The 22,873-nt window shown below is 55.8% G+C and overlaps 9 protein-coding genes across 9 annotated transcripts; 5 read left to right on the top strand and 4 right to left on the bottom strand.

Annotated features, from left to right (window-relative positions):
* Window positions 1-2,428: 2,428 nt before the first annotated feature.
* On the top strand, window positions 2,429-4,158 carry BZA05DRAFT_220089 (ribosomal protein S5 domain 2-type protein). The gene is made up of 2 exons (XM_051479710.1): window positions 2,429-2,888; window positions 2,945-4,158. Exons 1-2 carry the CDS (start codon window positions 2,629-2,631, stop codon window positions 4,047-4,049), a joined length of 1,365 nt encoding a protein of 454 aa, XP_051342100.1. The 5' UTR covers window positions 2,429-2,628; the 3' UTR covers window positions 4,050-4,158.
* Window positions 4,154-7,575, bottom strand: BZA05DRAFT_369496 (P-loop containing nucleoside triphosphate hydrolase protein). Its single transcript, XM_051481623.1, has 7 exons — window positions 7,479-7,575; window positions 7,281-7,423; window positions 7,095-7,229; window positions 6,158-7,035; window positions 4,908-6,105; window positions 4,602-4,853; window positions 4,154-4,546 (listed from the first exon to the last, which is right to left on the bottom strand). The coding sequence occupies exons 1-7, from the start codon at window positions 7,496-7,498 to the stop codon at window positions 4,236-4,238; spliced, it is 2,937 nt and encodes a 978-aa protein (XP_051342099.1). The 5' UTR covers window positions 7,499-7,575; the 3' UTR covers window positions 4,154-4,235.
* A 150-nt stretch (window positions 7,576-7,725) lies between these two features.
* BZA05DRAFT_389927 (uncharacterized protein) lies at window positions 7,726-10,722 on the top strand. Its single transcript, XM_051482830.1, has one exon. It carries the CDS (start codon window positions 7,881-7,883, stop codon window positions 10,641-10,643), a length of 2,763 nt encoding a protein of 920 aa, XP_051342098.1. The 5' UTR covers window positions 7,726-7,880; the 3' UTR covers window positions 10,644-10,722.
* BZA05DRAFT_349360 (Oligosaccharyltransferase subunit Ribophorin II-domain-containing protein) lies at window positions 10,696-12,052 on the bottom strand. The gene is made up of 4 exons (XM_051481250.1): window positions 11,787-12,052; window positions 11,526-11,727; window positions 11,161-11,469; window positions 10,696-11,091 (listed from the first exon to the last, which is right to left on the bottom strand). Exons 1-4 carry the CDS (start codon window positions 11,930-11,932, stop codon window positions 10,849-10,851), a joined length of 900 nt encoding a protein of 299 aa, XP_051342097.1. The 5' UTR covers window positions 11,933-12,052; the 3' UTR covers window positions 10,696-10,848.
* Window positions 12,053-12,389: 337 nt separating this feature from the next.
* BZA05DRAFT_389923 (putative 60S ribosomal protein L25) lies at window positions 12,390-13,518 on the bottom strand. Its single transcript, XM_051482829.1, has 3 exons — window positions 13,368-13,518; window positions 12,813-13,161; window positions 12,390-12,714 (listed from the first exon to the last, which is right to left on the bottom strand). Exons 1-3 carry the CDS (start codon window positions 13,390-13,392, stop codon window positions 12,627-12,629), a joined length of 462 nt encoding a protein of 153 aa, XP_051342096.1. The 5' UTR covers window positions 13,393-13,518; the 3' UTR covers window positions 12,390-12,626.
* Window positions 13,519-13,901: 383 nt separating this feature from the next.
* Window positions 13,902-15,075, bottom strand: BZA05DRAFT_316729 (RIO1 family-domain-containing protein; the record flags this gene model as incomplete). Its single annotated transcript, XM_051480392.1, has 3 exons — window positions 13,902-14,459; window positions 14,520-14,809; window positions 14,868-15,075. Coding segments are annotated over 3 exons (1,056 nt in total), but the record flags the coding sequence as incomplete, so codon positions are not given.
* A 618-nt stretch (window positions 15,076-15,693) lies between these two features.
* On the top strand, window positions 15,694-17,067 carry BZA05DRAFT_442553 (uncharacterized protein; the record flags this gene model as incomplete). The annotated part of the gene is made up of 3 exons (XM_051486760.1): window positions 15,694-15,797; window positions 15,850-15,975; window positions 16,032-17,067. The coding sequence occupies 3 exons, from the start codon at window positions 15,694-15,696 to the stop codon at window positions 17,065-17,067; spliced, it is 1,266 nt and encodes a 421-aa protein (XP_051342094.1).
* A 505-nt stretch (window positions 17,068-17,572) lies between these two features.
* On the top strand, window positions 17,573-19,252 carry BZA05DRAFT_389919 (uncharacterized protein). The gene is made up of 5 exons (XM_051482828.1): window positions 17,573-18,141; window positions 18,215-18,287; window positions 18,349-18,515; window positions 18,593-18,945; window positions 18,998-19,252. Exons 1-5 carry the CDS (start codon window positions 17,604-17,606, stop codon window positions 19,016-19,018), a joined length of 1,152 nt encoding a protein of 383 aa, XP_051342093.1. The 5' UTR covers window positions 17,573-17,603; the 3' UTR covers window positions 19,019-19,252.
* A 1,642-nt stretch (window positions 19,253-20,894) lies between these two features.
* On the top strand, window positions 20,895-22,600 carry BZA05DRAFT_442551 (uncharacterized protein; the record flags this gene model as incomplete). Its single annotated transcript, XM_051486759.1, has 4 exons — window positions 20,895-21,187; window positions 21,379-21,972; window positions 22,025-22,512; window positions 22,572-22,600. The coding sequence occupies 4 exons, from the start codon at window positions 20,895-20,897 to the stop codon at window positions 22,598-22,600; spliced, it is 1,404 nt and encodes a 467-aa protein (XP_051342092.1).
* Window positions 22,601-22,873: the final 273 nt, after the last annotated feature.

Raw genomic sequence — 22,873 nt, 5'->3', positions numbered from 1 at the left:
TAACGAAGATCGTCAGTTTTTCATGTTCATGGCAGTAGGTAGAGTAGTGTACAATACGAAGCCAAAGGAAATCGGGGACAGTCGTCTGTTTCTTTGCGGATTTTCTGCAGAGCTCCTGTTGTATGGATTACCTATCAATCAGCTGAGCTCCTTGTGCACCGCATGCTACACATGTGCGGATAGTACTATCGTTACTCCGTGGCTCGCACGTCCAGTTCGACTCCAGCCTCAAATCCAAGCCGCTGCCTGAACCCAAGACCACCGGCTCCTCCTCTCGCCAAACGAGCGAGTGCCAGCTGAGGTGAGCGCCAGCACGCGCAGCCGTTGCATCCTGCACTGAACAAAGCATCCTCAAACCCGGTGTCACTCCTGCCTCTCCCCTCTCTCTCCCCCGCTCTCCTGACCTGCCAGAATGCTTCCATCCGGACAAGCCACCTGACGCCGACGACGGAAAAAACCCCCCATGGATTTGTCATCGACTCGAACTCACTCGAACTCTGTGCATCTCCCGAATGGGAAGGAACAGCCCATTTGGAATTTGTGGAATGGAGAAGAGTGGTGCCGCACTCTATCGATCTCGATAGAGTAGGGCCGCTGACATCGGTACATCTACATAGAGTACATAGAGTACCTTACGCACTCCACTCTGCAGCTTTGAACGGCGATTGTTCCCCCGTATCCCTTCGGCGTGACTTTATGACCGCGGAATCCTAAGTATCGAAAGGATCGCCATGCTTTGGATAAGCTGCATATTTTCTAAAGAATGCTGGTGATATACCGTGATCGATGGGTAGGGACGATTGCATCCTATCCGGTCGCATTGCCGCCAACGACTACACATTGAATGTCATAGCTCCAGTAAGGCGCCTTACGGTGCACAGGAGGGCGCATGTCTCGCTTCCGAATGCGCCAGTTACGGTTGGCCATCTGTACTCGGATAGGTAGTATATACTTTCTTCGATCACCGGCCGTGGGCCATCTACGCCGGTTGTATGGAGGATATAAGACTACCACTGGCCTGCCTTGCTGCGTTGAGGCTTCCACGGGACGGGCGCATACGGCACTGTGTGTGCAGAGATAAGGAGGACGGAGAAGGCTGCAACGAACTGAGCGACATGTGTATTGTTCCGAGCATCAATTGCAACTTGCAACTTCAAGCCTTCTTCGCTTCGGCCTTGAAGTTTGAACAAGCCCAATGACCAATGACCACCTGAAAACGCACCCCGCCCCGGATACCACTCCAGAGCAGCTACTCTATCGGCGGTTGAGATCGGTATTGGTGGAGCTACATACAGCAAAGTAGAGACCCGGCCAGGGTATGATCGCTCCAAAGGCCGTTACGTTTTCCCGCTTTCCAGTATTCCCGCTTTCCAGTAGGCAATACCGGTATCGAGCATCCACCCGTCGTATCGCCTACCTAGCATGTCGCCTATCCATCCTCAACCCATCCCAACCGCCTCGCACAGCGCTGATGCTTAGAAATCATCGTGCCACGAACTCAGCTCTTGGAAATGTAGTTCCAACTTCCTGCAGTCCGCAGGCCGCAGCTCCTGCACACGCACCGTGATCACTAACTAGGTACGTTGTAAATACTACCGACGCCACGCCACGCGTCGGAAATCAGACGTCGGACATGGCACACCGGGCGTCGAGCGTCGAGCATCGGGCGTCGGATGGAAGGGGAGGGGGCGGTGGTGCCGGAGCTCCTTAGGTACCGGCCGGACTTCCGGTGGTCTACTTGCTCGGGCGAAAACAGCGCCGTCGGAGAGCGCGTGCGCCACCCACATGGTTGGATGACGGCCACGATGGCAACGGCGGTATCGGTGCGGGGCGGGGAGGACGGAAGTGCGCACCGGTACATAAGAAGATGTGTCCAGTGGGTCGTGGCTACCGGTGCTAGGTGGACTCGATTATGGTTAGGGCAAACTGCGCGCTAAAAGTCATACATAGTCGGCTCAACCGCTGTGGTTGTGGCGGCTGTCGAGACACGAATTCTACGGGCCTGCGGCGGGAGTTCAGGTTCGAGTTCGATACTTTGGGTACCGAGCTGGATTATTGCCAGTGGAGCCTGTGGAGGACGGATCGTTTCACGTGGTCAGGTCTCGGCTGTGCTTTGTTTGTTTCTTCACATCGCATGCGACCTAGGTATCCGGACCATGGCAAGGCTCCGGCTGCGGGCAGATCTTGCGAACTCGAACGGGGTGATTGGGCGAGTCACCGGCGGTGATTGACCTTTGTCTTCTATAATGGCTCGTCTCTACTACCTATCTGGTACGATACATCCCATTGCCTTCTTTTGGAGGATGTCAGTGCGTGAGTAGCTTTAGCAAGAAATGGCCTCCCATCTGTACGGAAAGCACTTGGTGACTCGGTCTGGTCTGGTCGGGTTCTCGATCGATGGCTGGTTTTAGGACAGTGTCTCCCGAGTCCCGGAGCCAGAATCCACCGCTGCCGACATCACGGGCCGAGTCATCGCCTATGATCGCCAACATCGTGAATCGTTAGCCTCGTTGAAGCCATAGGTACCACCCGTCCAGTCAGGTGCATAGGTGATAGCTCCATCAACGTCATCACCTCCCCTTACCATCTCCACCCTCAATTGCCTCGTCGACCACCAACACAACCACGATGCCATCAGCAATCACGCCCTCCGCCTTCTCCGCACCCGGCAAGGTTCTTCTCGTCGGTGGCTACCTCGTTCTCGACAAAGAGTACAGCGGGCTAGTATTTGCGCTCAGCGCACGGATCCACGCCGTCTCCTCGCCCGCAGAGGGGGAGAACACGATTACCGTGCGGTCACCGCAGTTCTCGGGCGCCGAGTGGGGGTACAATGTCGAGTTTCCCGCCGGCACGAATGGTGGTGGGGCAGTTGTTACCGCCGTGGCGGGGTAGGTCCCTGTAGCTACACCATAGAGGGGGATCAGTATGCTGACGGCAACGCCAGGGCATCCAAGAACCCATTCGTTGAAACCGCCGTCCGCTACGTCCTCAGCTACCTCAGCGCCTCAGCCGACTTCGCCGCGCCGCTGCCGAGCGCGGTAATCACCATCTACGCCGACAACGACTACTACTCCCAGCCCGCCTCTGCAACCCCACCCCCACGCTTCAACGTGCTCAATGTCCCCATCACCGCCGCGCACAAAACGGGCCTCGGCTCTTCCGCCGCCCTGACCACCTCGCTGACCGCCTGCCTCCTTCACACGTACTCCATCGTTGCCCCATCAGAAACACAGCTGCACAACCTCTCGCAAGCGGCGCACTGCGCCGCACAAGGGAAGGTCGGCAGCGGCTTCGACGTCGCGGCAGCGGTCTTCGGCAGCTGCGTGTACCACCGCTTCTCTCCCTCCATCCTGGAAGCGGTGGGAGACGCGGGCAGCGGCGGCTTCGCGGGGCGACTGAAGGCCGTCGTCGAGAAGCCGTGGGACCTGCGGGTGCGGAAGACGCAGGTTCCGCCGGGGCTGCGACTGCTGATGGGTGATGTTGACTGCGGCTCGTCAACGCCGGGGATGGTGCGCAGCGTGCTCGCCTGGCGGAAGGAGAATCCAGCGGCGGCGAGGGCGGAGTGGGACGCGATCCAGGACCTGAATAGGGGGCTCATTGATCTGCTGGCGGACGCGGAGAGGCGCGCCGACGTCGCGCCCGACGAGTACCTCCAGGCGCTCAATGAGCTGGGCGATGGGCGCGGTGTCGTCTCGGAGAGCTCGACGCTGCTGCAGAATATTGCGGAGCAGATTGCGGCGATTAGGGAGCGGATCAGGGATATGGGTGTGGCCGCGGGCGTGCCCATTGAACCTGAGGAACAGACGAAATTGTTGGATTCCGCGGTGGAGGCGACGAAGGGCGTGCTTGGGGGTGCGGTGCCAGGTGCCGGCGGGTACGATGCCGTGGTGTTCCTTATGGCGGATAGGGAGGATACGGTGGAGAGCTTGAAGAAATACTTGAAGGGGTATGAATTCAAGCGTGAGGACGGTGGGAAGGGAACTGTGGTGGCTTTGGAAACTAGGGAGGAACACGAAGGCATCAAGAAGGAAGATGCCTCTGCTTATTGACCGTAAATAAGGGGATCCTATCACCGCACTCTGTTCGATTTCATATACCATACCTAGTCTAATCTTGCTTTACGCGAATCAAAAGCTGAATGAAGGGAAGAAGCAATTACTTCGATCTCCTCGAATTGTGATCGTACATTCAAGTCCGTCCTCCCCGTCCCCATCTACATGCTCGTATTATACAGATTACCCATCCAAAAGCCCCGAACTCTCAATCATGGCATGCAACTCGGGTTCCAAGAACTTGGCAATTGTGACCTCCTCGTTCAACCCCTTCCTCCGCCTCGTCTTAAGCACCAAATCTCTAGCCATAGCCTGTGCGGGCGCAGGCTCCAGCGGACGCAGCTTGATCTCCTTGTCAAGCGGATCTCCCGGGACAATGTTCCACCGGTCAAATACCAGCGAGCAGAAAGCTTGTCCTTGCGTGTGGATCCGGATGTCGGTCTCGAAACCGAAGGAGTCAATCACGGGGATCAAGCCTTTAACGTTGTATAGGGCTAGAAATGCAATATCAGCACGGGAATCCAATGAATACGGGATACGAAGACGTACGTGTACCCGCAATGTGCGAGTCCGAGAGAACATGGCCTCTCCGCTTCGCGAGCAGTGTGTACAGCGCCGAGACCGAATCAGCAGGACCCGTCATGGAGCAGGAATACACCGGCTCCATTAGCCGTGGCGAAGCCATCAAGAACGACGAATAACACGCCCGACGGGCGGTAGGGATAATCTGCCCACCACCGCGGTAGATTGCTTCCGACGCTAGCGATGCATCCATTATCTTGAACTTGGTGTTTCGAATGGCTAAATTTCTCCGTCAACACGTGTACACTGCAGAGAGCGCTGAGTGGCACTTACGTTCTTCACAGAGAGGACCTTCTCGTGTTCCCCACGAGAATCCTTGTCGGATACTGTCTCGTACCTGGTTGAGCAGCTTTTTGTCCACCTCGCTCGGCAAAGTATCATCTTGAAGGATATTGGGACCAGTATCGTCGGGTCCAAACGCCCAGATACTTCTCGACGCCAGCAGATCCCAGCCGTAATTCTCCTCAAAGAACTTGCCCACCTTCCGCACTGGCCATTTGATAGAGACCTTTCCACTCTCGATATCCTCTGCGATGCCCGAGTCGAGAGGTTCTGCGACCATGGTGATCTTGTTCTTTTTGTTGGGCGTCAAGGCGTAGCACTTGATGGCGGACGTCTCCACGACAGTCTCGCAGAAACGGGTGACGGGATCCGAGACCTTGAGCTCCATCTCGGAGAAGAGCCGGCGCAGGTCATGGAGGACACAGTCCATGTACATCTCGCCTGTTCCGAGGATAACATGCTCACCGGATTCCTCAACCTTTGTGATGACCAGAGGGTAGCTCTTGTTGATACGGCGCAATCCGTCAAGCATCTTCGGCAATTCTGATGGGTTGACGGGCTCGACAGCAACTTTGAAAACGGATTCCGTAAAGTGCTTAACTGGCCGGAAGATGTACGCATCATCATCTGTCTTGAGAGCCACGACGGTAGCGGATTTGACAATGGATTTGTCGATGCCACCCAAAAGGACCCATGAACCTGCCGGGACTCCACTAGTAGATATTCTGTACCGGGTATTGTTGACCCAGCAGTCGGAGACCGTAGCAACAGCCATGTCTTCCTCATCGTCGAGGGTGTAACCTTCACCCAGCACTCGAACCTGAAGACCAGGGCTAACGGTACCACTCATAACCCGACCGAAACTGTAGAAATCTTTGGCATCGCTGGTGTGGAAGAGCTTGGAGACTTGGATCACAAGTGGACCATCTGCGTCACACTCGAGCATTGCCTTTGCCAGATCGGTGTCGAGAGGTCCAGTATATGTGTGTTCGATCTTCGTTTTGGCACCTTCCACCGGAGACGGGATGTGGTCCACGACCATGTCCACGAAACCAGTTGCGGTTCCAAAGAATTGTTCACACACCTGTTTAAGGAGAATCTTCGCATCAGCCTTGTATATGGAGGGCTTCAAGGTTATGCCCAGATTGGCAAGCGTCTTCTTGAGCTTGTCCGGGCTTTCTCCAATGGTCTGAACCCGATATATTAGCATCACATTTCAATATGGAGATTTGGGGACTTACATGAGCGTAGAGTTTGTACAATGGCTCCAAGATGAAGTGTACAAACGACCGGGTCGAATTTGAGTCCACGGCCCGTCTGGTGAATTTTCTAGTTGTAGGGGTGTAGAAGATATCACCCCAGAGCCGGCGCCCGAACTCCGAAGAGTTAACACCAGGAAACGTGTCGGCATACATCTTCGCAAAGGTAGTAAGGGTGAAGCACCATCCCATCTGTGCGCTCGCAAAGCAGACATTGCCCTTCTCGGGAGACAATCGCAGGCTCTCACTCCGGCCCGGTGCTGCACTGTCGATGACGGTGTTCACCTCCTCCACAGTGTGTTTGAGCTTGAAGTAAGCGTCTTTGGGAGGAAGCTTCAATTCTAGGATAAGTCGATCAACTTTATTGAGAACTAGCGTCATGGGGATATTCTCTGCTACGGCGTACTTGATGATCTGCTCCGTGTTGACCATGACACCCTCAACAACATCCACCACCAGCACGATTCCGTCGGCGAGCCGTATCGATGACGCTACCTCATCGACGAAATTGACGTGGCCTGGTGTGTCGATGATATTGATGAGGTGCGATTTTGACTTTGACGACTGCAGGACGAGTGACATGGGAGCAGCCTTGATCGATATACCACGGGCTCTCTCCAGAATGTGGGTATCTGTGTATCGCAACTGGGATCCCTTGTTGCCAGCCGTCTTCTCCAGCTCATGGGTTTCCAAAACCAGCATGTCCATGATCGTAGTTTTTCCGTGGTGCAAATGTCCGACGAGCGCGACGTTTCGTATTTGGTCGGGAAAGCTCATCAGGTCCATCATGAAATCTCTGGAGAAATGCGTTTTTGGTAGATCCACCTCCTCGACATTGAACTTTTTCACCTTGATAGGCGCTGCGCAAACAGTAAGCCAAGTGACATCGCCAAAATCCGGTCGACATAGGGGGGCGCACCTATTATAGGTTCCGATAGAGGTTGAGCATCCTCTTCTTCTACCATAGCCTCCACATCCTTTCCATAGACTTGCTCTGCGGTTGGATAATACTGTTTGTCTTCGTGAAGTATCACCGCATTCGAAGGGCCCTCATCTATGCGCTAATCAGCATCCCAGTTTCGCACCGAGCAGTTCCACAGTGTACCGTCAAGCTCCATCAGCTGCTGGTCATTGGCGTCGCCCGTAGGTTCTTCATCATCCATATCGACATAGGCATTTACGCCGGCATCGTCCGCCTGGGAGCCTTCCTCGTCGGAGTCGACCGCCTCGCCAATGAAGTTACCGAATCTGTGAGAGATCAATCAGCGTGCAAGCTCGTAGTGAGTCAAATTGAGTTACGCACTCATCATAAAGGTCATCCATGATTGTTTGTAGTGGGAATTGTCGTGTGTAGCAAGTGAGTGATGATGCGTGGCGTGGCGCGAGGAGTTGTGTTAATTCCACAGCTTTGCGCACGTCTCGAGTTCCAGAAAGTCGCGTACCTGTTCTCCGGGTAAATTTTATCGGCTGACTAGATGGCAAGTTGGGTTAAGCAAGGGTGCCTGCAGAGCCGCTATTCTGCCTGTGTGTGCCCCTCCTCAAGCCCCACCAAATTTATTGAGGACGCGGAACAATGCTGATTGATAATGAATCTAAACACCCACGCCCACCTACATAAAATCCACCTTCCTTCGTGAACCTCATCCGCGACACATATCCCTTTCGCAAGCCAACCGGACCTTCCCCACTATCCGAAGCCCCTCGAATGGCCGGTAGTACTCTCGAAGCCGCCGAATGGCAGCTGATATCCGGCGACGATGTCTCCCCCGAGACCTCTCATGACCTCGCACTCGTTCAAAACGGCGACTTTAAAGAGCTTTTCGAGTCCCCCACTACGCGACAAACGATCGGCGCCGACATCTTGGACGCCAGCGACCCCGCCGTCACGAAGCTTCGCGAAGATTTGGATTATGCTAGCTTCGTGGAGGCCCGCATCACCGCTCAGCATTCGGCCATTCCCGCCGACGAGCGGCCATTATGGCTCCTCCGGTTGATGTGCATTGGAGTCGGTGCACTGCGCTCGTTTCTGCAGACGAACGTTACTGGCCCTCCGCTGTTCTACGATCCCAACAAGGAGCTCATTCCTGTCTGTCTGGCGGAAGACGCAGACTTCGTGCGCGCGCTCTCGAAGGCGGCTGTGACGTTCATGACTGTAGACGGGGAATCGCCCTACCACCTAGCGTCGCACATGCTGCTACTCACCCTTGCAGTGAGTATTATGAACTCGCCGTTACTGGCGGGTGAGGATGCTCCTCAGACTGCTTCGTGGTGGAGATTGCGGGTCAACTTCCTCCACCAGAGGATCCTTTCCGAGAAGACTGGTACATTGTACAAGAACATCGTTGCGGATATCAACGATGTGGTCCCGCGGCTGGCGGGACAGAGCAATATTGTCCAGGCCATGCTCTTGGTGGAACGCGCGATGGTGGATACATACTTCGGCAACGATGCCAGAGCGCTGAAGCAGCTGGAGGACGCCACGGAGCTGACGGGACTGAAGTATGTATTGACTGGTGTCATGGGCAAACGAACACAATGGCAGCAGAAGGAGACCAGTCAGCTGGTTGTTTTGGCCAAGAGCGCGGAACAGAATAACGTCGAAGGGACGAAACCGAAGACTTTGGACCTGAACGACGACACACTGCTCGAGAAGATCTCATTCACCGATTCAAAAACCCTGACACCGAAGGAGGACTCCGATCTTCCAGCCGAGCTGGCTTCGCTCGATGCTGGAAATCAGCCACCTCTTCATCCGCTGGATGCCACAATCCTACTGCTGTTTACCGAAACCATCAAGAACACCAACCCCGAGGACGGCACGACGAGAGAACAGATGCTGCCCTATGCGGAGCGTGTACTGTCTCACAGTACAAACTGGGAAGTCTACACCCTGGGCTTGCTGGTGCGGAGTAGAATCGAATCGACCAGGTCACGAACAGTGGAACGGTCCGTTCTGCAACTGCAGGTCGTCGTAGACCAGGTCATCGCGGAAACAACAGGCAAGCGAACTGCAACGGAAGCCGAGAGCGACGACACTACGGTTGCTCCTACTTTCCTCCCGCAGCCCAAGGAGGGAGAGTCAGCGTCAATCCGAGAACGTCTGCTCTACATCCACCAACTTCCCATTCCAACCAGATGGGAGCTCGAGGCGGAATTAGCATCTCGCTGGTCCAGCGTAGGAGGTCTCAGGACTGCTCTCGAGATCTTCGAGCGTCTGGAGATGTGGCCAGAAGTCGCCCTCTGCTGGGCCGCCACCGAGCAAGAAGAAAAAGCCAAAGGGGTCATCCGCAAGCAGCTCTTCGAGGACGACTCTGAGCAAGAGCGCGCACCGCCTCCCCCGCAAGCCCCCAGACTATGGTGCATCCTCGGCGACATCGAGAACAACGCCGCGCACTACGAAAAGGCCTGGACAGTCAGCAACAACCGCTTTGCGCGCGCAAAGCGCTCCCTCGGTCGCTACTATATGAACATTAACGACTGCCAGAAGGCATCGGAGGCATACGGCGACTCGCTACGTATTTACCCTCTTCATGGGCCGAGTTGGTTCGCGCTCGGCTGCTGCCGGCTAGAGCTCCAGACATGGGACGGCGCTGTACGTGCCTTCAGCCGTGCAGTGAGCATTGACAACACCGACGCAGAGGCATGGAGCAATCTCGCCACTGCGCTCCTGCGTCGTGATCCGAGTGACGACGACGCTCCGGTGGAACAAAGCCGCATCCGTCTTGACGACGAGGAAGAAGAAGACGCTGCGGTTGCTGCTGCCGACCCCCAGCGAAACCGCAAGGACGCCCTGCAAGCCCTCAAACGCGCCGCCCAACTGAAGCGCGAGTCCTGGCGCATCTGGGATAACTACCTTACCGTTGCGGCGACCCTGCAGCCGCCAGAGTTCCAGGACATGATCGTAGCCATGAAGAACCTGATCGCGCTCCGCAGCCGCTCCAAGGGCGAGCTGGCGGTCGACACCAGCGTCCTGGAGCTGCTGGTACAGCACATCATTTCCGAGGACCTGAACCAGGAAAAGCCCATCGGGTACGATCCCATCAAGCCCGGCCTCGCGAAGCAGGTCGTTGAGCTGGTGGAGAAGGAGGTCGTCCCGCTGATCACTACCGACCCGCGCCTGTGGAAGATCGTGGCGAGGCTGAACTTGTGGAGGAAGAAGCCGCGTTCCGCGCTCGAGGCTCATGAGAAGGCGTGGAGAGCGGTCAATTCCAGGCCCGGGATTACGGATGCGACGGAGAAGGAGTGGAATGAGTTGGTGGATGCTACCGTCGAGCTGGTGGATGCGTATGAGAGCTTGGGACAGATGGAGAGGACTGATGGCCTGGGCGCTGGAGAGCTTGTGGCGAAGGATTGGAGGTTTAAGGCTAGGTCTGCAGTGAGGGGCATCATTGGGAAGGGGAAGATGAACTGGGAGGGGACGGCGGGATATGGCAGGCTTGAGGAGGCGTTGGAGGGGTTGAAGGCGTAGATATGGGTTATGTATTGGGTGGTACGGTTTCGGCGCACAAAAGTTCAATGGATAGAATAGATGATCACTTTCTTCGTGGCTTCCCGTCATTTACCATCAGCGTGATAAACCTACTCGATGGCTCTGCGTGATAATGTCTACCCAATACCGTATTTTGTTCCCTCCCCTCTAGCTAGCCAGAACACACACACCCACGCACCGGCCCTTAACGCTCACCGCGTTCCCTTCGGGCCCTAACCTCCCTCAATGCACGGCTTCCACTCAGGAACGCAGTAAGTCCAACGACACTGACACCACCGAGCAACTGGAACAAGTTCCAGCTAGTGTAGTACATGAAGAACAGACCCTCCAGGGCAACCAAGCTGACCAAGAAAAGCGAATGGCTCATAGGCGCTGCCTGCAGCGCTTTCGGCAGATGCTTAAGGTTGGCACCGAGCAACGGGAACCACTAAGTATCACTCCATCAGTCCCCACGCACCCAAAAAAACGCACGTGCATGGGGATCAGAAGAACTTACAGCACCAAACAACGCCAGATAGGCCACGACCACGGACGCCAAAAACGCTAGGGTGATGGTCTTTGGCGGGCTCTTCGCGTCCTCGCGGAACACGTGGAGGATCTCCCGCTTTGGGCCGAACGCCCCAACGCCCTCGCCCAGATCGGTTGCTCTTTGCTTCTCTAGGGCGGTTTTCGCCGACGCGTCGATGGTGGGCGCGATCGAGCCGAGCGGGATGATGCTGCCTGAGGGCAAGGTATTGTCGCCGAGCGCGAGAGAAAGCGAGAGCGTCGAGGCGCTGAGGAGGTGGCTGGGGAGGTCTTTGTGCGTCTGTTGGCGGCTGTCAGTTGGTGCTGGGAAGGCGAGGAGGGTGGGAGAGGAATTACGAGGTCGACTTTGGCACGGCCGGAGTTGCCCTTGACGCTAAGTGGGTAGAAGGTCTCCAGGTCGGTCTCGGGGTCAGTAACGAGCAGGAATGCTTGGTGCGGACGGCCGGTGTTCTCTCCATCGGTGAGGGTGAATTGAAGCTTGAGGACGTCCCTAGCAGCAAGCGGGATGGCGGAGGGGAAAGGCTTATCCGGTCCAAAGCTGTGAATCACATCATGTTAACCAAAGCTATAGAACACATGTAACAAGCAAGCAATTACCTCAAGCTCGAACCCTCAGGGTCGCCCTTTCTAGCAAGCGTGGCTTTCCCGCCAGTGAAGGACCATTCGGAGGCGATGGCGAGAGAACAGACGGCCAAGAGAAGTAGCGACCGGAGCGACATGTTTGTGCGTGTTGTGGTGTGCATTGGTTGTGGTTGTGGTGGATTGGAGGTTTCGGTCCTAGTATTGCTGCTGGGCTGGAGGTGACGAGGCCGCGACTCGAAAAGGAAACGTGGTCTGGCCCCGGCGACATCGGTCGTCACTCGGAAATAGTGTAACGTGGTATTTGCTGCAGGGTGGGGCGGCATTCCTTAGTCAGAGACAGTGGGGGAAAGCGGCCATGATCTACAAAAGTCGAATGCGATTAAACAAAACAAAAAAAGGGTGGCATTCATCGAATAGACGCCGGGCGGCAAAAGGGTGATTATTGTCATCCGGTATTTACTTAAGCTGTAACGAGGTTCATTCCTAGCAGCTGCAGCGGCTCGCGAGATTTATCGTCATAGGGTTCACATAGGTAGAGCAAGTACACCGATATCAAGTAAGCTGAATCCTATTCACGGGCTGAGGGAACAAGTTGATTTGGATTTCACAGATGAAGAGCAGTAATTGATATACGCAATCTATTACGCCGGCAAATGTCTCTCCCAATCTCCAATCGCTCGCCAATGTACAGTGTGGGAAGACCAAAGCTACGAATTTCCTCGCGGGCAATCGTGAATTCTAAGGTTTTTTTTTTATTCCCTAGACTTTTGCCTGGCACCTGTTCACGATCCCAAACAAGCGCCACCGAAGAAAACCCCAAATGACAAGAAAATGAAACCCCGAACCCCTCCAAGCTTAAACGATGGCGAGCTTTGTGGCGGCAATGTCAAGGGCATCAACGTCCGGCGTGAGACGGACGAAAGCCTTCTTCCTTCCATCGGGCCTGTAATTTGACAATTAGCTGATAGCTCCGTGAAGCAACCGCCTCTCTCGTCTGACGGCATCCCGCGCCTCCACCACAGCCATCGGAGTAGAACGCACCTGATCAAAGTGTTGACCTTGACGGCATCGACATCGTAGAGCTTCTTGACCGCCTCCTTGATCTGCCTCTTGTTCGCCTTGATATCGACAATGAAGACCAGGGTGTTGTTCTCCTCAATCTTCTTCATAGCCGACTCGGTGTTCAAGGGGTGAACGATGACCTTGAACTGATCGAGCCGAGGAGCATGGGGGATGCTCTTGCGGGGGTACTTGGGGTCGCGGGCGCGGATCAAGGTCTTGGGCCGGTGGAAGGTGACCGATGTGCGGACCTTCTTGTGGATCTTGGAGTGCACACCCTTGAGGGCAGCCTTCTTCGCATCCGCCGCCTTCTTGGTGGTGGGCTTAGGGCCTACACGGAAGGATAACCATCAGCTACATGCTCTCATCGTCTGTCTCTTCCACTAGTAGAGCTCGCTCCATGATCCCATCTCTTCCTCGTTCTCTCTCCGTAGCATATCCCCACTCCTGTCGGAGCTCCGCCAAAATCACAGCTCTCAAACAGCGAGCGAGGGCAGCGCATTACGACGCGTGGAATTTCGAGGAGCAAGTATTTACCCTTTGCTGCAGATTTCGGCGCCATCGGGAAGGTCGAGATTGTCGTGAAGGAGGACGTGAGGGGTCGGGATTGGTCGTTGTCGGCGGGTCGGTCGGGTCGCGTCGCTGGGCGTTTGATAATTTCCTGCTGGCGATAACCTCAAAGTGAAAGAACGACGGTGGGGGATGCGGGACTGGTGTGCGCTTAGGTCTCTTGCCCTAGAACGCACAGACAAGCACGTGATCAACATCCGGAGCTAGATCCTTGCAACTACCACATGCCCAAGAAATCATAGTTTCTCACTTCGGAGCTGAGTAGAATCTGGGCGAAACTCCTTGGACAAGTAATTTAGGGTAATCACTCTGAGCAATCGTAGATGTTACTCGGCTCAAATAGTAGACAGCTTCAATGAATTCAACTCTTGATTCAACTTTATAGAGACTCCTAAACGCCAGAACATGCCCTCCCGCAAAAACCAACTATGCCTCCAGTAGATGCATCTATGTAAATCATTTCTTTTGCGTAAGACCCTGCTCGTCGTCACTACCATGGATCGCATTCTCCTCGTCATCCTCTTCCTCGTCATCCTCTTCCTCTTCTTCCTCCTCCTCCTCATCGTCGTCCTCATCGTTCGATTCAAGCGGCGCAACCTCACGCATGTATTTCTCCAACTCCTTTGCCTGCTTCTTCGAAATACCGCTCGCCTCGACAGCGACATCAAGCGTGCCCACCCTCTTGACATCGCTCCAGAAAGGGCCAGCGTCATCCGCCGTATAACGGAACTTCTTCGAGAAGAAAGATCTGATGCACTCGACATCGCGGTTGAACTGTTCCTCGGCATTGCGGTGGTTGATGCTGATCATCTGGGGGAAATCGATAACCACCGGCTCCTGCGACTCCTCGTGGACAAGGATATTGAACTCGTTGAAATCACCGTGGATCAGTCCCTGGCTGGCGAATTTGAGGATAAGCTCCATGAGTGTCTTGTAGAGCTTGGCTGGGTCGGTGACTTCCGCCTGCCGGAGCGGGAATGCATCGATAAGCTCCATGATGATGCAGTGACGAGCTTGGTCCAACGGTCGGGGAACCGGGAAACCGTTGTCGTGAAGGATCTATCTCCGCATTAGCATCAATAACGCAGCGCACATGTACTTGCGGAGATGATAACCAACCTTCATGAACGCGTATTCCTTCTCCGCCGCGAGGCGGGACATGTACATCCAAGACGCCGAATTCCGATTTCGCAAGTAGTCTCGCTGGTTCTTGACCTGACGGAACGAGATCCTACCCAGCCGGTGAATCTTGAGCACCCTCTGTGTACCCGTTTCGTCCGCGACGACGAAAATATCCGACTCCTTTCCGATACCGATCTGGTTTCCGACCGAGTATGCGCTCTTGCGCTTCATGAATGTGTGCAGCGCCAGGTAGTCGAGTCCTCCGTACGTCAAGCGGTACCCGTCGTCTGCGCATGCACATCAGCTGGAGAGTTCTTAGAGCAAGAGCGCATGTAGACAACTAACACTTCGCATTCTTGACCTTCGCGATCAGGCCCACCTTCGCGAGCGTGCTGATGGCCTTGTTGACCCCGCTGGCACCGCGCAGGCCAGAGATCTGGTTGATGAGTGGCGTGGGGACGACCTCGTGGTTCTTGCTGCCCATTTCGACGGCGGTCAGGACCCGCCAGTCCTCGTGCGACAGGTAGCGCAATGCGTGCGTGTTCAACTTCATGGCGACGTTGGTAGTATCACTTGAGAGGTCGTGGGGAAGCTGATGGCGTTCTTGTTCAGAATTTGGCGAGATGAGAAGGAAATACCCCGCGCTAAATGTTTTGGCTTTTTTGGACCCCCGCGCTAAACCCTATGTGCGTTTGAAGGCTCCGAGAATCTGACAGAACCGACTCAACTTTAATTGGAGGACGGTCTGGCCTTCAATTCTGCATTCCGAGATGCAATTTAATGGTCTGACCGGCACATAATCAAAGGACTCCCCTGGGCAGCTGATCCACAGTGGTAGTAATAAGTCCGTGACTGAAAACTGCCGCATGTCGATGGGGGCAATAGGTACAGGTATGCTGAGATGTGAATAGTACAAAACAAACGTCCATCTGAATCCCCTCAGCCCAAGCATATAGCGACAACTCTTTTGACCATGCACGCGATTGCGGTGGAGGCTCGAACATGCATATATAGACCGCGTACGATGATCAGCCTTAGAGGAACATGCAGCAGCACCCTGATGAGATCCACCACCCTGGACCCGCCTAGCCACATCCCGCGCGTCTTCCACCACCTGCTTCCTCGACATCACGCCGCCGCACTGCACATTCGCGTCCCCCGCCCACCAAAGATGGAAACGCGGCCGATTCCCGCATTTTACTGCTGCTACCTCCTCCGGTCCACCATCCGGCCAAGCAGTCTCTACATCGGCTCAACGCCTGACCCGCGTCGCAGGTAGCCCATCCCACCAAGATTTTTCTCTACACCTGGTGATAACACTGCCTAGACTGGGCCAACACAATGGCGAGACCAAAGGCGGAGCCCACAAAACGGCCCGAGAGACACTTCGACCATGGGAAATGATCTGCATGGTCCATGGCTTCCCGTCTAGCATCGCCGCACTACAGTTTGAGTACGTTCCCTCGCACTCGGTCTCCTCCTGCCAGTCCAGCACCCTGACATATCCAGATGGGCGTGGCAGCACCCGAACCTGACCAAAAAGGTGCCTGAAGACCTTCGCAAGACCGCGATAAAAGGCCGAAACATGCAATCGCGGCTCGTCAATCTGCGGCTGCTCCTATGCAACTCGGCATTCACACGGTGGCCGTTGACACTCCGCTTCTTCCAGCAAGATGTGCAAGATTACTGGACCAAGATGTGCAAGAAGGGGGGCACCACCATCCCACCGGCTCTGCACATCGTGCGGGACTTGCGGAAATCCGACAGTCCGCCGCCGCCGAGTCAAGAGCTACTGGACGAGGACGGCGAGCCGCTGCCGCCGCCGCCAAAAAAACGCGGGAGGAAACCGAAGCTGGCGGCTTCCGGCGACGGCGGATTGCAGGGCCTCGATATCACTTTCTTACCCCTGGAGACCCACTATCAGAAGGCCATGGCCGTGCTGGATGCCGCGGGCGAGGAGTTGAGCTGCGATATATGCTTTGGGCTGCTGGCGGGTAATGACGCGGTCGTGTGCAACCATGCGTTCTGTGAGCATGCGGCGCATATCACGTGCCTTTCCTCGCAGTTCCTTAAGGAGGAAGGGATTGGTGGCAGTATCTTGCCGGTGGATGGCAGCTGTCCGGGTTGCAAGCAGAAGACGCGCTGGGGAGATCTGGCTAGAGAGTTGAGTTTACGGACTAGGACGAAGCCGAAGGAGAAGAAGGTGGAGGTGAAGGAGGTGAAGGAGAAGAAGGTGAAGGAGAAGAAGCCTGCAGCGGTTAAGAAGACGACGAGGAAGGAGAAAGCTGGGGCAGTCGTGGAGGAGGAGGAGGAGGAAGAGGAGGACAGCGACGACGAGGAGGATGAGAACGAGGCCGAGATGTCGTGCATCGATGTAGGCGATATCCCCGAAGGCATGGAGGCAGAAGCGATGGAGGCCAGTATGATGTTGGATGGGTTGTCGGATAGCGAGTACGATGCTGTAGAGGGTTTCCTGCAAAGCGTCGACTTTCGCGATTCAGTAGTTGCAGAGAGTGTTGATGGGGGAGATTTGATGATGTTGTAAGAAGTGTCCGCCCGTCCATGACGGTGCTTTGTATATGGAGTATGAAGCTGCTCTACTCCTGCGAGCAGTGTACTCGTACATGTTGTATCAATTTGCATCTCCTCCGGGTGATGCCATTCGTTACGCCACCTACATCCAATAGGGCAACTCCAAACGATTGCCCAGCTGTAGAGTAAGGTATCGTTGGTACGGTGATCTAGTCGCATTCCCCGTACCATGGTAGTTGGTCTCTTATTCCCCACAGTCCACCAGCCAACCACAAACAGAGACTCCCGAAGAACGAACCGGCGGAGAAAATCGCTGCGGTTTAAGGCGTGGATTTGCACACTCCCGAGCTCTCGCGGTGTCTCGGAATTCTGGAAACATTCCACCGGTGCTTCCCTGCATCAGTATCTGCAGGTACTGCATAGAGTACATCTCTGGTCTGACCGCTGGCCAGCCACAACAAAGACTCGCAGAAAGCCGAGGAGACAAGAACACCCTTGAAGGATGAGGCGCGCTAAATACAGGATTCAGTGCGACACTAATAAAATGACATGCCCCGAAGAAAAAAAGTTCAATTCTCAACCTACTTAGCCACCGCCCGCTCTCCCCCCCCCACCATTGCGCTGCTGCCCCGCATTATTCACCTCACGCAAACCCGTCCCTCCTCATCCCCCCGAGAAGCAGAAGTGGAGCGATCCGAACATAAGATAGGCTCAACCTTCCATCTTTCCCACCACCGCACCCACCAGCAACTCAGCACCATGGCACCTACAACCGCCACCGACCCCGCCGCCTCGAACCCGCAGTTCGTCAATGGCAACAGCAACGGCGCCGGCGCTGCCGCGCACGAGGTCCTGACCACTGCCGAACTCTTCAGCTCTTTGAAAGTGAATGGCTCTCGCGACCAGGGCAACGGTCCGCAGCACGACATCGCACCCAACAGCCACACGCAGGCGGAAAGGGCGCGCACGGCGCTGGCGCTGAGCCATCGCAATGGCGCTACTGGTCTTGCGACGCCGCAGATCTCGAGACCCGCCACCCCGTACACGCTCAACCCGCCGGTCGACTTCGACGGGCTCTCGTGGCCGAGTATGTTGCCTCCCACTTCACTCCTCCACCCCCAGTGAGTCCGCGTGGCGCCGGCTAAAGGAAACTGCTGCAGGTGTCGGCACAAGAGCTCGTTTGGAGGCCACTCCGGATGAGTCAAAGGCCCGCGAGGTCAAGTTGTGTGGCGCGTACGTTGGCTGCATCTTTCTGGAGGGGGCGCGGGCGTGCATGCTGATGAGGCAATGGCAGTATTCGGACTCTTCTTGAGTGCATTGGCGAAGACCCTGATCGCGAGGGTCTCCGCGACACACCGCTGCGGTATGCGAAAGCTATGCTCTACTTCACCAAGGGCTACGAGGAGAACCTGAAGAACATCGTCAACAACGCCGTTTTCGAGGAGGATCATGACGAGCTCGGTACGTTCGATGGCGATCACATGTTTTGTGTTTTGTGTATCGTGTTTGTGATTTCTGACAAGCGGGGCGTGAAACAGTCATCGTCAAGGACATTGAGATCTTCTCCATGTGCGAGCACCACCTCGTGCCGTTCACGGGCAGAATGCACATCGGTTACATTCCCAACCGCAAGGTCCTGGGCCTGTCGAAGTTTGCGCGCATCGCCGAGATGTTTGCGCGCCGTCTGCAGCTGCAGGAGCGCCTCACGAAGCAGGTCGCCATGGCTATCGAGGAGATCCTGCAGCCGCAGGGTGTCGCCGTCGTCATGGAGAGCGCTCACCTGTGCATGGTCATGCGCGGCGTGGGAAAGACCACGGCCACTACCACCACCAGCTCTATGCTGGGTATCTTCCGGAAGAGCACGAGGACTAGGGAGGAGTTTATGCACCTTGTACGGCGGTCTCCCATGTGACTGATGTCGTGCTGAAGCTAATTGGATCCAGGCACTGAGGAACAACCGGTAAACAAACGGCCTTCGTTTCGGTCCCATCCTTCCCATCTCACTGCCGAATTCAACGGATGGACGGCATCCACTACTCTCACTACTATTTTTTTCTCATTCTATTCCATTCGTCTCTTGTTCGGTATTGTTTTTTTGTGTGTACAATTTTGTCGGGGGGTTATTTGTGATTCTGTTTTCAACATACATATCCGGCGTTCTAGGAGCAGGCAGAAAAGAGGGAGGGAGGGAGGGGGGATCGAGACTCGAGACTCGGGAGGAGGCGGTGTTCATCCACCGCACGGAGAGATCAAAGAAGGGAGGAAGATATTGGGTGGATCAAGGGCAATTTTTTTTCTCTCACTTTCGTGGTTTTGATTTATTTCGCGGCAACTATCGCACAGTATCATACATGTACTTTTTCTTATCGGGATGGATGGACAGAATAACGTCATGAGTGCCTACCTACTCTGGATCGAGGGGGTACATATGTGTGTGCGATGTAGTACCCCGGCAGTGATGGAGTATGGAGTGTTTCGGCTGCAGATTGTCTGCACACCAATCTATCCTGCCTATGCGGGGAGAGACATTGCGATGCGGTGGGTGCCATCTCGCAAAAACCAAGCAGACAGGCCCAGCCGCCGCCGTGCATCATCACACTCACACTGCATCACTCTCCCACGGCCTCATTCAGCTCCGTGGACTGACGGACGGCATCCCCCCCTCCCCCCAGAGCTGGCCGTAGTATGTAAGTACGGAGCATACGGAGCATACGGAGGAATCGAAGTACTCCGACGACGATGACAGATGACAAATGTCGTGCTCGCCCGAACCGCCTAGCCCAGCCCATCCATCACCCAGCAGCAGAAAACAAAACCCCCCCAGGCAGACAGAGGAATGCCTTCTCCGCGGCGTGGGAGTGGGAGGGGAAGGGGGAAGGGGATAACGTAACGCAACGCAACCTCGCCGACCAGCTCGCTGCAGTGTTCGTCCGTAGAAAGCTCCTTGCATTCGAGTTTTGCACTGTGCAGCTCGCTCGGGGCTGCGGGGTAAAAAGCCAGACAACTTTGTTCGAGGCGGGAATGGGAAAGTACACCAGCTGGGAGTCGCTACCCCTCGTGCTGAGAGGTATGCGGCAGGGCGCACCTTGCGGTTGAGTGCAGTTGCTGTTTGTAATGGCGATCGCACCGTGTGCGGATCGGGCGAGGATGCGAGAATGCGAGCGAATGGATGCCCGTCAATGGCTGCGTGAAGAGGCCGCCGGGCGGGCAACACCACATGAATGAATGCGCGCCACGAGGGGCCTATTGCGGCTGCCGACCAAATACATGCTCAACTGCCATCGGCATCGATTAGGTTTCCCACGGTGATGCCCACGGGCGTGGCAACGGGATGCGTATAAGACTGCGGTGAATCCTCGAGTCTGCGGACGACACAAAGGTCCATCGTTGGGGAGGCTAGGATTCCAATCTACCCAGGTACGCGGTGATAAAAAAAAGAGCCGTCTAGTCCAAACGCCAGTCGTCATGAACATACGATCTTTGCTTGGCCTCTGGCGCTCGACTTCGGTGTCGTCGTCTACGTCGGAGCGGGAGAAGCATAGGCCCGGCGTTTGTGCTGGGGGTGGTGGTGACTCAACAACAACCCCGAGCACGCAATCCCGATCCCGATCAGACCAGCACCAACAAGGGCCTCCTCCTCCTGCTGCTAAGCTACCACTACTGGCCAGCTACTCCAAGGTCCACGGGCTTTCGAATTCTTCTACTTCTTCTCCCACTCCCGCACCACCACTACAGCCGCTACTTCAACTCCCTCCTCCCACTACCACCGTCACCATCAGAACCCGAAAGCAGCACAGTACCGGAAACGACAGCGACAGAGACCACCGCACCTCCAACACCATGTCCGCTGCCAGAGACATCGCCGGGGGGCTTGCCAACGCCTTCTCCAACCAGCTGAGCCTGTCGGTATCGCCGACGTCGACCTTCCACTCTCCCAGCTCGTCGTTCGGCCCGCGCCACATGGCCGCGCAGAAGGCCTCCAAGCAGCTGAAGCCCTTTAACACGGGCGACGTGCGCATCCTCCTCCTCGAGAACGTCAACGAGACGGCGCAGGACATCCTCAAGAAGCAGGGCTACCAGGTCGAGTTCCACAAGGCTTCGCTGCCCGAGGAGGAATTGATCGAAAAAATTCGGTATGTTCCTTCCTTCTGCTGCCCCGCCATGATGCCATCATTGAGCCAGCCCGCTTGGGCTCTTTGGGTTTGGATTGGTGGCTTGCAAAAATCTTTCCCTAAGCCCCCACTACAAACCTGCGTGACGCAATCCCTGTCCCGTAGCTATCGATAAGCGCTCCATGGTGACACGAACTTTTGTGCGCACACAGCGACGTCCACGCTATCGGAATCCGGTCCAAGACCAAGCTCTCTGAGCGTGTCCTGGCCGAGGCCAAGAACCTCATCGTGATCGGCTGTTTCTGCATTGGCACCAACCAGGTCGACCTCGACTATGCGGCGAAGCACGGAATCACCGTGTTCAACTCGCCCTTCAGCAACTCGCGGTCCGTCGCCGAGCTGGTTATCGGCGAGATCATCTGTCTGGCGCGCCAGGTCGGTGACCGGTCCATGGAGATGCACAATGGCACCTGGAACAAGGTGTCCGCAAAGTGCTGGGAGATCCGCGGCAAGACCCTGGGCATAATCGGCTACGGACACATCGGCTCGCAGCTCTCGGTGCTGGCCGAGTCCATGGGCATGAGCGTCGTCTACTACGACGTCGTCCCGCTCATGGCTCTGGGCACTTCGAAGCAGGTCTCGTCGCTCAAGGAGCTCCTGCAGGTCTCCGACTTCGTCACGCTCCACGTCCCCGAGATCGCCGAGACAAAGAACATGATCGGAGAGGAGCAGCTCGGCCAGATGAAGCAGGGCAGCTACCTGATCAACGCTAGCCGCGGAACAATCGTGGACATTCCCGCGCTGGTGTGAGTTATCCCCGCCGCCTCCACTCCCCGGCGCACAATCTGACCTTCCTAGCAACGCCATGCGCTCCGGCCGCATCGCCGGCGCCGCCCTCGACGTGTACCCGTCCGAGCCCGCCGCCAACGGCGACTACTTCAACTCCTCGCTTAACAGCTGGGCGGACGACCTACGCACACTCAAGAACCTGATCATGACGCCTCACATCGGCGGCAGCACTGAAGAAGCGCAGCGGGCGATCGGCATCGAAGTAGCCGAGGCGCTGGTCCGCTACATCAACAGCGGCAGCACCATCGGCGCCGTCAACATGCCGGAGGTATCGCTGCGTTCCCTCACCTCCGCCGAGGAAAACCACGTCCGTGTCATCTTCATCCACGCGAACCGCCCCGGCGTCCTCAGACAGGTTAATAGCATCTTTGGTGACCATAATGTCGTAAAGCAAATGAGCGACTCTCGTGGTGACGTTGCGTACCTCATGGCTGATATCTCGGATGTCAACCTGGGCGATATCAAGGGCCTCTATGAGAGCTTGGAGAGTCTGAGCTGTGAGTACCCCCGAACCTCCCTCTCACTGGAGTGAGAATAGTGTCTGACAACCCCGCAGCCAAGATCTTGACAAGAGTTCTGTACTAGATGTAGATCCAGACCCGTCTCCTGTGTAGGTATGTAGTGGGTAGGTAACACATGACTGGACTGGTAGAAAAGGGAAATGGGAACTTCAACTTTCCGGGTGTAAGGTATACAAAAAGCTACTTGTTTTTTTTCATTTCGTATGGGATTTCCTAAGGACTAGGTTGGGTTGGTTGGGTTGATGTAGGGGGATTGGGGGATGGGATGGGGGCGAATTTCGGGGGTTTGCATTTTCATTACAAAGTACTCTTGCTTGCTTCATGAACGATATCAGAT

This window comes from Tricharina praecox, assembly GCF_024521635.1.
Source record: "Tricharina praecox strain CBS 144465 chromosome Unknown BZA05scaffold_5, whole genome shotgun sequence".
Classification (NCBI taxonomy): Eukaryota; Fungi; Ascomycota; class Pezizomycetes; order Pezizales; family Pyronemataceae; genus Tricharina; species Tricharina praecox.
This window is presented reverse-complemented; position numbering and strand designations above follow the sequence as displayed.